The sequence below is a fragment of the Podarcis bocagei genome, assembly GCF_964188305.1.
Source record: "Podarcis bocagei genome assembly, chromosome: 5".
In the NCBI taxonomy this organism is placed as follows: Eukaryota; Metazoa; Chordata; class Lepidosauria; order Squamata; family Lacertidae; genus Podarcis; species Podarcis bocagei.
In genome coordinates, this window is record NC_138129.1 from 85666710 (window position 1) to 85679452 (window position 12743).

General features: G+C 42.5%; 1 protein-coding gene across 3 annotated transcripts in view; it reads right to left on the reverse strand.

Moving 5' to 3' along the window:
• LOC308587015 (complement factor H-like) overlaps nucleotides 1-11744 on the reverse strand; it is a 43021-nt gene extending 31277 nt beyond the window's left edge. For 2 of the 3 annotated variants that reach the window (XM_081194296.1, XM_081194295.1), the window contains exons 1-4: nucleotides 11560-11744; nucleotides 3062-3253; nucleotides 1849-1954; nucleotides 1327-1403 (exon numbers count right to left, since the gene is read on the reverse strand). In XM_081194296.1, coding sequence (XP_081050422.1) covers nucleotides 1327-1403; nucleotides 1849-1954; nucleotides 3062-3253; nucleotides 11560-11623 — 439 coding nt within the window. In that variant the 5' untranslated portion in view covers nucleotides 11624-11744. The remainder of the gene's footprint in view (nucleotides 1-1326; nucleotides 1404-1848; nucleotides 1955-3061; nucleotides 3254-11559) is intronic. The other variant, XM_081194297.1, reaches the window with a different exon arrangement.
• Nucleotides 11745-12743: the final 999 nt, after the last annotated feature.

Sequence of the window (12743 nt, forward strand, 5' to 3'; positions counted from 1 at the left end):
GAATTATTGAGCAGATCTATCAAAATTAAACCTGGCTGTGTGTGGATTTAATACACACAAGATTTTCTGTTCAGTTTTTCTTATATTTGCCATTGGCCATAACATACAATCTATAGCCAAAGCGTTGGCTATCACAGCAGCCAAAGATTCCTTTTAAAACCATTAAATCTTCAATCTCTACAGTATGAATTGCTAGCTATGTCAATGTTTCCATTAGCAAAGAAGAAACTATTCCTCCACAAAAAGTAGACCAATATTCATAGATTCTCACAATTTGGGAATGAGACACAGGGGTGACTGCGCTGTTTTGTGATCTATGGTTTATTTACACATACATAGAACCTGAGTCTATGATGGAGGGATTCATCCCATAGACACAACTTTTGATTCAAACAGGCATCAAATATTGTGCTCTCCCTCCTGCTTTTCTGCTTCTCTGTCATATAACACCTAACTCTAACCTTTCTAACCTAAGCTCTGTGGCTTTATCTTTTGAGGGAGAGGCCCCAACCATTTGCCATCTCACAATGAGTTCCTTTGACTTTTGTCGTCTTAATGGCCCATCTCAACACAGGAGGCTAGCTGAATTTAACTACCTTTTAACACTTGCTGATTCCAGGGGATTAGAAGTGCCTAGCATACAGCCTAATACACATGGGTCTGGAACCCAGTTTTAACATCCCAAGCCTTCATTGAATTCTAACACTTGATCAGCCTGGAGATTATGGTGGTCTGGCACCAACAAACTTATAACACTATGGAATCCTGGGAGCTGTGCGAACAAAAGAGAAATGCTTCTTGCTCCAAGTAAAACAATTAAGGGACAAAGGCTCAGATTCAGTCCCCGCACACATATAGAAAAAACTTCCAGATATACACAGGGTGGAAGCTACCTTAGAGAATGGGGACGCAAGTGGCACTGTGGGTTAAACCACAGAGCCTAGGACTTGCTGATCAGAAGGTTGGCGGTTCGAATCCCCACGACGGGGTGAGCTCCTGTTGCTCGGTCCCTGCTCCTGCCAACCCAGCAGTTTGAAAGCACGTCAAAGTGCAAGTAGATAAATAGGTACCGCTCTAGCGGGAAGGTAAACGGCATTTCTGTGCGCTGCTCTGGTTCGCCAGAAGTGGCTTAGTCATGCTGGCCGCATGACCCGGAAGCTGTACGCCGGCTCCCTCGGCCAATAAAGCGAGATGAGCACTGCAACCCCAGAGTCGGTCACGACTGGACCTAATGGTCAGGGGTCCCTTTACCTTTTTACCTTATAGAACCTTAGACAATTCCGATGTACTCTGAATTTCAGTCAAGATCTCTGAAGGTCCACTTACCTTCACAGTGAGGGACATCATTGCTCCATCCATCCGCACGACAATCACGGTAATTTGTATGACTGAGCATCTTGTACCTGGAAGTACATTTTTTAAAAAAATAAACTGAAACTTTTTAAAACCATAGAATTACAGGAGTGGATCAGCTTCTGTAATATTACTTTGAGACATGATAAGGCTTCTGGAAAAGAAAGAGCATTTTCTACTTGTTTCTAGGGATAACACAGATATTCAGGAACAGCTGCCGCTTGCACACTAGGCAAAGTTGACAAAAATAATTTGCAGCCACTTGTTTTGTTCTGACTGAAATACTTTGTGGTGAAATGGGTGCCTTAGCCCAAGAGTAGTCAGGCACCCCAGCACTACCCAAGTACAACCACCCATTTAAGCATATAATATACACCTGATGTTCTATTTTTTTAAAAAAATGAGTTTTTTAAATCAATAGAGTTTTTAATCATAAAGCAGCTGTCCTAAAAATACTACCATGATTAAATATCTGAAGGAGGGGGGGAGACTTACCCATCATCACATCGATACACAACACGAGCACCAAAGACAAATTCGTTTTCATTAACAATATCAAAAGAGCCAGACTGAATATCTCCAGGATGTCCGCATGGCTTTTCTGGAAATTAAGAAAAAGTGAAATGTAATGCATTATAACACTTCTGGTTAGAAAAACATGGCATTTGAGAACCATGCAATGTTAGGAGGAATATATGAGATTGTGAAGAACAGCCTTGCATCTCCTTGTCTCTCCATGAAGAAATAGAAGGCATGCAACATCACTGAGCTCAAAATTCCCACACTCCTGCTCTGATTCACCAGGTGCCTCTCGTAGAAAGATTGGGGTGGAAGTCTTAAGTTGCTTCAAGCACCTTCTTTTAGAAGTCATAACCAGGGAGATACGGAGCTGTTTGTGGTGGCAAACAACTTTTCTTCATAACATTGTATTTGGCCCTCAGCTTCTGTGTGTGTCCGTGTTTGTGTGTGCAATGATTCTTCAACATCAACTTTGTTGGACTGGTCATGTTGTGCAGATACCTGAATATCATCTTCTAAAGCAACTACTCTATTATAAACTTAAAAATGGAAAGCGTAATGCTGGTGGTCAGCAAAAGAGGTTCAAAGACTCTCTCAAGGCAAATCTTAAAAAATGTAGTATAAACACTGACAGCTGGGAAACACTGGCCTGCAAGCGCTCCAATTGGAGAACAGCCTTTCCCAAAGGTGTCATGGGCTTTGAAGATCCTTGAACTCAGGAAGAAAGAGAGAAATGCACTAAGAGGAAGGCACGCTTGGCAAACCCTCACTGTGATCAGCTCCCACCTATGTCCCCACTGTGGAAGGACATGTGGATCCAGAACTGGCCTCCACAGTCACTTACGGACTCACTTTTAAAACCGTGTTTATGGAAGACAATCTTACTTGGCTATGAGTGATCATCAAAGAAGAAGGAGAAGAGAAGTAGTGTAGGCAGTATTCAGCTTTCAGTTAAAAAGGAAAATGATAATATTTCTCCACCTCTCTGAATGGAAACAAATAATGGAATCCAAATGTCAAACAAAAAAAGGAGATAGTGCCTACAAACTGAAATAGAACCTTGTGGTCTCTGTTAGAATGCTAAAAAAAATGAGTCATCCCAATGATTATCACAGAGAGAGAAATTAACTGCTCAAAATATTTCAATTGCCTGTGATTCTGAATTCTGCAAAGTTATGCTTTTACTTACTTCTGCACTCCACATGTGGCACAGATTGCACCCATTCTCCATCATTGCACTGAAATCTAAGGCGCCCAAGTTTGATATATCCAGGCCGGCAGTTGTAGACTACTTCTTCCCCATGGGAATAGGATGGTTTGCCTGGTAATTTTGCAAGTTCTTCACGGTCTCTTCTTGGGGGTGGTCCACAGTCATTTCCACCTAGATGCGAGTGAGGGGGGGAAAGCATCAATCAAGTATGACTTCCAGGTCCTGTACACAAACATTTAAAGTATCTGAAGAAAAAAGAGCAAGAACTGAGAATTCCAATGAATAAAGCGATAAAAACGCTGGCTTCGTAACTGTGATTGCTACCTAATCTCCCTTCATTGTACTATAAATCAGGTTTGAACAGAAAGTACATTGCTGTCCATCAGTGGAAAGTGTTCAGAATACCCCGTTGCTGGGATTCTCACAAAATACTGGTCTTATCCGGCAACACGCTAATTCAGCAAAGACACTAATCACTTGAATACCTTACCCGGGAAGGTGACAGTGATAACGGGCTAATATGATCAAGATAATTTGAGTCTAAAAAGGTTGCTCCAGGAGTGTTCTTCAGGGAGGCTTAGTGAAGAATTAAGTTTCTTAGACCTACACCCCACCCAGTTAGATGCAATGCAATAAAGTAAAGGACCCCTGACAGTTAAGTCCAGTCGTGAACGACTCTGGGGTTGCGGTGCTCATCTCGCTTTGCTGGCCGAGGGAGCCAACGTTTGTCCACAGACAGTTTTTGTGGGTCATGTGGCCAGCATGACTAAGCCGCTTCTGGCAAAACCAGAGCAGTGCACGGCTGGGATTAACATGTGAAACAGATTGCAGAAAGGTTGTTAGATATCTTGAGTGGTGTTCAACTGAAGAGCTGCTGTTAATGGCTGTGATGTCAAGAGATGTGGATGTTTCTTCATCAGATTTAAGCCATTAAATTAGATTAGTTTATTTGTATTGTTTTATGCAATATTGTTTCACTGAAGAAATCATTTGCATTGTTTTACACAATGTTGTACAGATTGATCTTTTTATTATTGATGCTAGTATTATTTCTAATTGTTTCTCTTTATCTGTTTTGAATGGTTATTGTTCATCTGATATGTTGTAAGCCATTTGGGGCACAATTTTGTGGAAATGTGGCACACAAAGGAGGAGAAATAGTAATAGAAGAATGATTAAAAGCTTTAAATTCAGGTTAGAGGTATTACTTTTAGAAGCCTGAAACTTTCCCTCTAAACTCTATATAAAAGTAATCAAGAACTGAGATAACACCAACAAGTACATTTTGTTTGTTTGGATTCAAGTTTCAAGTTCAATACATTCTCTTTAATGACTTGATGAATAGTGAACTTTATGGAATTGATACATTAGTGAATTAACATTTGGTTAATGATGACAGGGGGAAGGAGGAGGTCTGTGCTCATGAAGTGATACTGGTGTTATTTTAAAGGGAGTGGCCCATGTACAACCAGACAGTTGTTGGCATCCTTCTGTCTCGAGAGACAATGGAGTCTGCTTCTGGGGGGTGAAGTCAGACTGCTACCTTAGCAGCACTGAAGTGACCTCTGGTGTGCAAACCTGGGCTGCTGAGACTAGCCATGCTGATGTGGTCCAAAGGAAAGCAGAGCAATACTTTTAGCACCAACTTGGCTGCAGGAGTTGCCATAAGGAGGTGTACAAGGTGCCATTCATCCAGATTAGGGACTGTACTCCGGATTTGTGTAGTGTTTACTGCTTAGCCTTTCCCTCTCCTGAAGATATCCCACAAGGCAACGGAGGTTTAGGATCAGAGACTTCCTTCTCCTAGACCAGTGGTTCTCAACTTGTGGGTCCCCAGATGTTGCTGGACTACAACTCCCATCCCTGAGCTCTGGCCTTGCTAGCTAGGGATGATGGGAGTTGTAGTCCAACATCTGGGGACCCACAGGTTGAGAACCACTGTCCTAGACAAACTTCATTGCCCCTCACCTCTTTCTACAGCACGTGCAGAAATCACCTTCATGACCATTGGACCCACTGTTGACCTCATCCACTCAATCCGTTGGAGATTGTCTTATTCTAGGAGCCACAGGCGAGAGCTGAGTGCAGGGTGGAGACTAACTATGGTCAAACTACCCCAGAACAGGCACGATGGCCCCCTACCAGAGGTACTCTTCCTCCCCTAACATCCCATAAAAAACCAGACTAGTGCAAGGCAACTCAGATTGCTCTGCCAATCAATTAACTGAACGGCATACTCCTACACAAGGCGACGTGAGCTCAGTGGTTTAGGAATGAAACTGATTCAGCTGCCTTAATACTACATTTGTAGTCACTGGAGCATAGCCTCAGACTATTATTGAAAAAAGATTCAGCTCTCTCTTTTTCAAGTGTGCAGTTGGATTTTATATAGTACTTTGGCTCCCACTAGAGGGTGCAGTCATACTATCCAAAGGATGCACTGTCTGATTAAAGACTATGAAAGACCCATTCAAACTTGTTTTCTTCTACTTATTTTTCAAGATCTGTTTCCTTTGTTTGATATGCGGAGCTGTTAACTTGTTGCACTACTGTTTCAACCTTTTCATGATTTGAGAAATCATGTGAGTAATTATTATTTTTTGCAAATTGTCCTGGCCCATAGCATCGTCATCACCATTTTGCTTCCAACCTCACTATTTACAGGTCCACCTCTCCCCAACAAACCATGCAACTCAATGACACTTCATGAATTTGATGACTTCAGTCTGCAAAGGTACATGGCATTATAAATGCTATACTTTAAGATAGTCATAAAATAGTAGAGATGGAAGGGACTCTGAGAATCATCTGGTCCAACCCTCTGCAATGCCAGAATATGCAACTGTCCCATATGGGGACCGAACCTGCAACCTTGGTGTGACCAGCACCATGCTCTAACCAACTGAGCTATCCAGTCACCAGAAGACTCTCTGCTGCTTTTGCTGCAAGAGACTAACACCGCTACACCTCCGGGCACAATCTGAGAATGCCCAAATTCCATTCTGCAGGCAATCAATAGCGTATAAAGTGCAAGGCAGATGGGAATCTTTTCTATGGGGCTGTTTGCACGAATGCATTGCATCCAACAGCAGCCAGTGATATCCCTCTGAAAGCTCACATGCATCATGTGAAGGAATGCGTTGCGTAGGGGAGAAACTTGTGGATCGCCCAAAGACCCACTGTGACTAACTGGCTGCACACTTTGAAGATTAAGTCATTCAACTTTGGAGTGATCTTGACTCTGCACTTGCTGAAGCTCCAGCTGAAATATCATACTGGCCCGAATATAAGCCACACTTTTTGTTTCCAAATTCCGACTGTGAAAAGTTCAAGTGTGGCTTATATTTGGAACTGGGTGCACCCGCCTCCCAGCACTACCACCCTGAAGTGCGTCTTCTGTTTGGGCCTGTCTTTGCCTACAGCAGCTCTTAAGAGCCAAAGGGACTGGGCTTCGGGGCATGTACACATGAGAAGTGTTCCCATACTTGCACCACAGACTTAATGATGTGATAGCAGGGGAGCAGGGGAGAGAAGGAAGAGGCAATTTTATACAGTGACATACATACAGAGAGAGAGAGAGAGAGAGAGAGAGAGAGAGAGAGAGAGAGAGAGAGAGACCTAGTTTACTGGGCCTCACAGGCTCACATTATAATTTAGAGCCCTGTGCAAATTGTCTCTTGGAATTCTCCACTTCATTTGTGGCTGAAGAAGATGGAAGGGCCACTTCAGCAACTTTCTTCACAGGGAGAAGACATTTTCCAACAGGACTCAGCTCTAATAGGAGTGAGACTCACTGGTAGCAGTAGCACAATGTTTTCTTTCCTTTCTATCTTAGGCTTCTCGTTGTGGTCATTTTAAACCACAGAGGCGCAGGTTAATTCTGTGTCAAGGGCGGCTGTCTACCAGCTCCACCCGGTACGCAGGTGAAGATCCTACCTGCCCACGGACTGTCTCGCCAGAGTGGTGCATGCTCTAGTTATCTCCCGCTTGGACTACTGCAATGCGCTCCACGTGGGGCTACCTTTGAAGGTGACCCGGAAACTGCAATTAATCCAGAATGCGGCAGCTAGATTGGTGACTGGGACTGGCCGCTAGGGCCACATAACACCGGTCCTGAGAGATCTGCATTGGCTCCCAGTACGTTTCTAAGCACAATTCAAAGTGTTGGTGCTGACCTTTAAAGCCCTAAACGGCATCGGTCCTGTATACCTGAAGGAGCGTCTCCACCGCCATCACTCAGCCCCACTGAGATCCAGCGCCCAGGGCCTTCTGGTGGTTCCCTCATTGCGAGAAGTGAGGTTACAGGGAACCAGGCAGAGGGCCTTCTCGGTAGTGGCACCCACCCTGTGGAACACCCTCTCTTCAGATGTGAAGGAAATAAGCAGCTATCCTATCTTTAAAAGACATCTGAAGGCAGTCCTGTTCAGGGAAGTTTTTAATATTTAATGTTGTGCTGTTTTTAACATTTGATTGGGAACCGCCCAGAGTGGCTGGGGAAACTCAGCCAGATGGGCAGGGTATAAATAAATTATTATTATTATTATTATTATTATTATTATTATTATTATTATTATTATTATTATTAAACAGAAGCAGAGGCAATGGTGTCGACAACCCACCCACTATTTTTGCCTTCTCTACAATGCCCGGTGCCATGCCAGAGCTTTGGGTTGGGGGGAGGTGTGAAAGTTGCAACAAAAATAGGGTGAAGAATATTCAGAGGAAATTCGGTGGTGGGGGTGCCTTTCTTTTCTGCCAGGAGTTGGGGGGGGAAGGGGGGGATCTTGGAAATTTCTCTCAGAAAAAGTGTCCTAAGGAATTTCAGCTTAGCTCCTGCTAAGTGCTGTTGCATAGCATGCAGCCCTGCTGGCTAATAGCATTAGAAGCACAACAGCCATGGGCTTTCAGCTTCTTTTCAGATTTTAAATGTATGAATTTTGCTTTTCAAAAAGATCCCCAAACATGCATGCCTTCCTTTGCCTTTATATAATGGAAACATTTCAGAACATGTTAGAAAACATTCTGGGTGAAGAATGGTTTTCAAAACAGTTATCAGCAACAACTCTTTGTGATTTGACAGCATGGAAAAGATTGCTGTTCCTGGTTATTTTAATCTAAACAGGAATCCTGATCAACACTGCAGACGAAGAATTCTTATCTAGGAAATACTCACTTCTTTCCCCATTACCACCCACAAGAATATCCGATGAGCAACGGATATAAATGGAAGTCTACAATATTATTTGTTCTGTTATACCTGGGAGCACAGAATGAAAAATTGGACTTGAGCACTGACAAAAAGGAGCATAGCCTGACTCTTTCGTAACTAATGATTAACTACATTCTTGCCCAATGTCGACTTCCAATTGAGGTTTGCAGTTCATGGCAATATAAGGGTATTTACAAGGCAAGATCTGAATAATCTAGCTGGTGTTGTGTGTGTGTGTGTGTGTGTGTGTGTGTGTGAGAGAGAGAGAGAGAGAGAGAGAGAGAGAGAGAGAGAGAGAGAGAGAGAGGGGCTGGAGGCAGAGTGCACAAATTAGGACTGGTTCACACATTACAGTTGCCATGGGAATGCTGTCAAAAATGGCTACCCAGTGATGGCTCATAAGGTTTCAAGCATTGACTACACAACAGCCACATAATATTTGCAAAAGTAGCCCTCTATGCCCACAGTAACCACATTTGTCTGGCACAGTGTGCTGGCTAATACTGGGCACTATGAAAAGGTAGCAAATGGTTAGTTATTTAATTTATTGTTGTTCCATTTTCCTTCCCAGAGTAGAGTGTTTATGGGTTTTTTTCTATGTAAGATGCTAAAATAACTTTACTGGCCTTAGGTACTATGGGGAAATGCCATTTTCTGCTGTCCCTCAGGCAATAACTTGAGTGGGCCCCAACTGTGGGGGCAGTGAAAAACCACAGTGTAGTGGGGGTGTGTGTGTCACATTGTATGATAAATACTTCCAAATGTTAGCGACCAGCTGGAATTTGCTTGCCAAAACAATATTTTTTCTAAGGTTATCCCCCATCCTAACCATATCCCCTGCTTTGGGACATTCATGTTCATTGCATAGTGCATAATGGCAGCTATGGCATCTGATCAATATTTTGTACCCATTAAGAAAGTTACCAATAAGCCCTAAAATAATTAGTTTGAACATCTCAAGTTGATACAAAGCGCACGGTGACACAGAAATATTTTGAAGATGGGCTATTAAAGAATGCACAGAATAAGCATTCATTGCTAAGAAGGTGGATTGTAACTAATTTTTAGAAATAACAGCAGCAATAGATACTTGCTAAATATTTTTCTGCTTGCATACTTTTTTTAAAAAAAATACTCTGACACAATATGGAATAGTAAGCTGTCCTAGTTCAATCTAGCTCAGTATTGTTCACATCAGTGTTTCTCAAGCTTAAGTCCCCTGCTGTTGTTGGACGACAACTCCCATCATCCTTAGCTAGCAGGACCAGTGGTCAGGGATGATGTGAGTTGTAGTCCAACAACAGCAAGGGACCCAAGTTTGTGAAACACTGGCTACACTGACTGACAGTGGCTTCCCAGGGTTTCAGGGCAAAATGTTCCCCACCACTAGTACATAGAACTGTAGCTTTCTTATAACAAATACAATTTACATGTGACATTCTGCACTACAAATATAAAAGAGACACTGTTCTTGCAATGTAACGGAACAGATATGAGTACTAATTTTAAGCTTGCATTTTGTTTTCCAAAAAACAGAAAAGCACAATTCTTTCACAAATTTAGCATTTTGTTGCTCTATTAATGCCTCTCTTTAATTGGATCCAGAAAAAAGGTGAATATACCAGGACGTGACCACCATACATACATTATAGTCTGTTGGTGTTAAGCAACATTTCCAACATGTTGTACCTTTTGCTTCTCCACCTTTCAGCAAATGCAGTCCCCAACCATAACAAGCTACATCTACAAGAACGTCTTCTTTCATACAACCATTAAAGGTAAAGGAACGCTGATCACCAAAGAATTGATGCTTTTGAATTATGGTGCTGGAGGAGACTCTTGAGAGTCCCATGGACTGCAAAAAGATCAAACCTATCCATTCTTAAGGAAATCAGCCCTGAGTGCTCACTGGAAGGACAGATCCTGAAGCTGAAACTCCAATACTTTGGCCACCTCATGAGAAGAAAAGACTCCCTGGAAAAGACCCTGATGTTGGGAAAGATGAAGGGCACAAGGAGAAGGGGACGACAGAGGATAAGATGGTTGGATAGTGTTCTCGAAGCTACTAACATGAGTTTGACCAAACTGTGGGAGGCAGTGGAAGACAGGAGTGCCTGGCCTGCTCTGGTCCATGGGGTCACGAAGAGTCGGACACGACTAAACGACTAAACAACAACAACGCTGCCTTATGCCATCATACCTATACAGACAAAACCTCAGCAATGACATCAAATGCACCGCTTCTTCTTCTTTTTTGCAAAGCAAATGAATATGTAAAACCCTCTCCACTTCTATGTTTATGCAAAATTTCTTGGATCCGTATACCTGCTTTTAGCCTCTCTGTTTTCTGTTCACACTTCAGTTGTGCATAACAACACACACTCTCAAAGTTCAGTGAGATGGAAAATTGGTTTCTACTTAATATGGTGTATTTTCAGCTGGGTGGTTCTACCATTTTGTATATACTAACAATGTAGTATTTGCAGTCTACTCAGAAGTTGCAGCTGCAATCCAGAGTCTTCAATGGAACTTACTCCTAACTGGTTTACAGCTGATGCTCAAGTATCTCCATGCATGCACACAAAAATGCCTCTTAATATGGTCCAAGTCTTCATTTCTGATTCTCTGGAGGCAGGGTGTGTTACAATGCTCCCCTTTCTAGTAGAACTCCTACCTTGATAAGATGGTAAGAACAATCACATGAGAGAAAAACCCATTGAACTTAGCGGGACATACTTCTGAATAAACGTATTTAGGGTCACACTGCACAGCTCTCTTCTCAAGCATCCCTGAAACTAGAGCTGAGTCAAACCACTCACATCTTTAACTGCACAATGGAAATCTGAAAGGAATGAATCTGGAACTCGTACAACTTTTGTAGCCAAATCCCAATGAATTAGGAGTACCGTATTTTTTGCTCTATAAGACTCACTTTTTCCCTCCTAAAAAGTAAGGGGAAATGTGTGTGCATCTTATGGAGTGAATGCAGGCTGCGCAGCTATCCCAGAAGCCAGAACAGCAAGAGGGATTGCTGCTTTCACTGCGCAGCAATCCCTCTTGCTGTTCTGGCTTCTGAGATTCAGAATATTTTTTTTCTTGTTTTCCTCCTCCAAAAACTAGGTGCGTCTTGTGGTCTGGTGCGTCTTATAGAGCGAAAAATACGGTATTTAGGATTGCAGCCTTAGAGAAGTAAAATACAGGCGTATCAACCACATCATTCAAACACTGAGATCTATTTTCTGCATCGGTTTAAAATTCAACTACTTACCCTTCTGCGCAGAGCAACATATCCACAGCAGAAGCAGAGCAGTATAGCTCAGCAAATGTGGCATTGTTACCAAGCCTTGCAAAGGGTTGACACCCTTTGCAAACGGATTCTGCCTGGTTGCCTCTTAGTCTCTGCTACATCCACTTAGCCTCTCCTGATTGTGCCAAGGAATGGACCTTGCTTAAGCTTTTTCTTCTCACTTCACCAATCACTTCCCCCTCTAACCCTGTTGCAACATGCACACAATCAGCCTTTTCTTTTGGCAGAGAATTATGCAAACAAAGTAGAAAATACTTCCCCAATTTCTCAACTGCCTCTGTCCTTCCTGCTCTGTTTGCTTTCACTCTTTCACGCTTCACATATGTGGCTATTTTCATTGGGAATTTCCCAGAAAACTCAAACAGAGTTGCACTGGGCTATAAGCTGCCTAAAGGATTCCAGATTTCACAGAGGTTCCAGAATTTTACCATATGGGCTGCTAACATTTACACCTATTTCTCGCTCCCCACCAACACTAACCCCAAACATGGTTCATTACATCTTATTCAGTTCTTCTGAAAATATTATTGGGGGAGGGGACCTGCATCGTTTACATAAGGTCAACAAGGTACAGTGGTACCTTGGGTTAAGTACTTAATTCGTTCCAGAGGTCCGTTCTTAACCTGAAACTGTTCTTAACCTGAAGCACCACTTTAGCTAATGGGGCCTCCTGCTGCTGCTGTGCCTCCGGAGCACGATTTCTGTTCTCATCCTGAAGCAAAGTTCTTAACCCGAGGTACTATTTCTGGGTTAGCAGAGTCTGTAACCTGAAGTGTATGTAACCTGAAGGTACCACTGTGTTGGGTGCTGCATGTTAATGTACGGTACTTATTTATTTGAAACATTTCAACTCAAGGCAGCTGGCTGCAAGGATAAAAACATGTATTTACAATTTAAAATGAAGTAACAATCTAAAATAAATCTTAAAGTATAGCACTAAAACAGTAAAGGAGCAACAGAAAATTACAGAAGACAGCAGGTAGGAATGGGTAAATCGGACAGTCTTTCAGTTTATCATTTCCCCACAAAAGTTCAGTTCTCCACAGTTTGCAACTTTTCTTGTTAAAAGCCCTCAGAAAGTTCATCAGAATGTTAGTGTGGATTTATTCTCCCCCCCCCATGAATTTTTGCCTAACATACTTTTT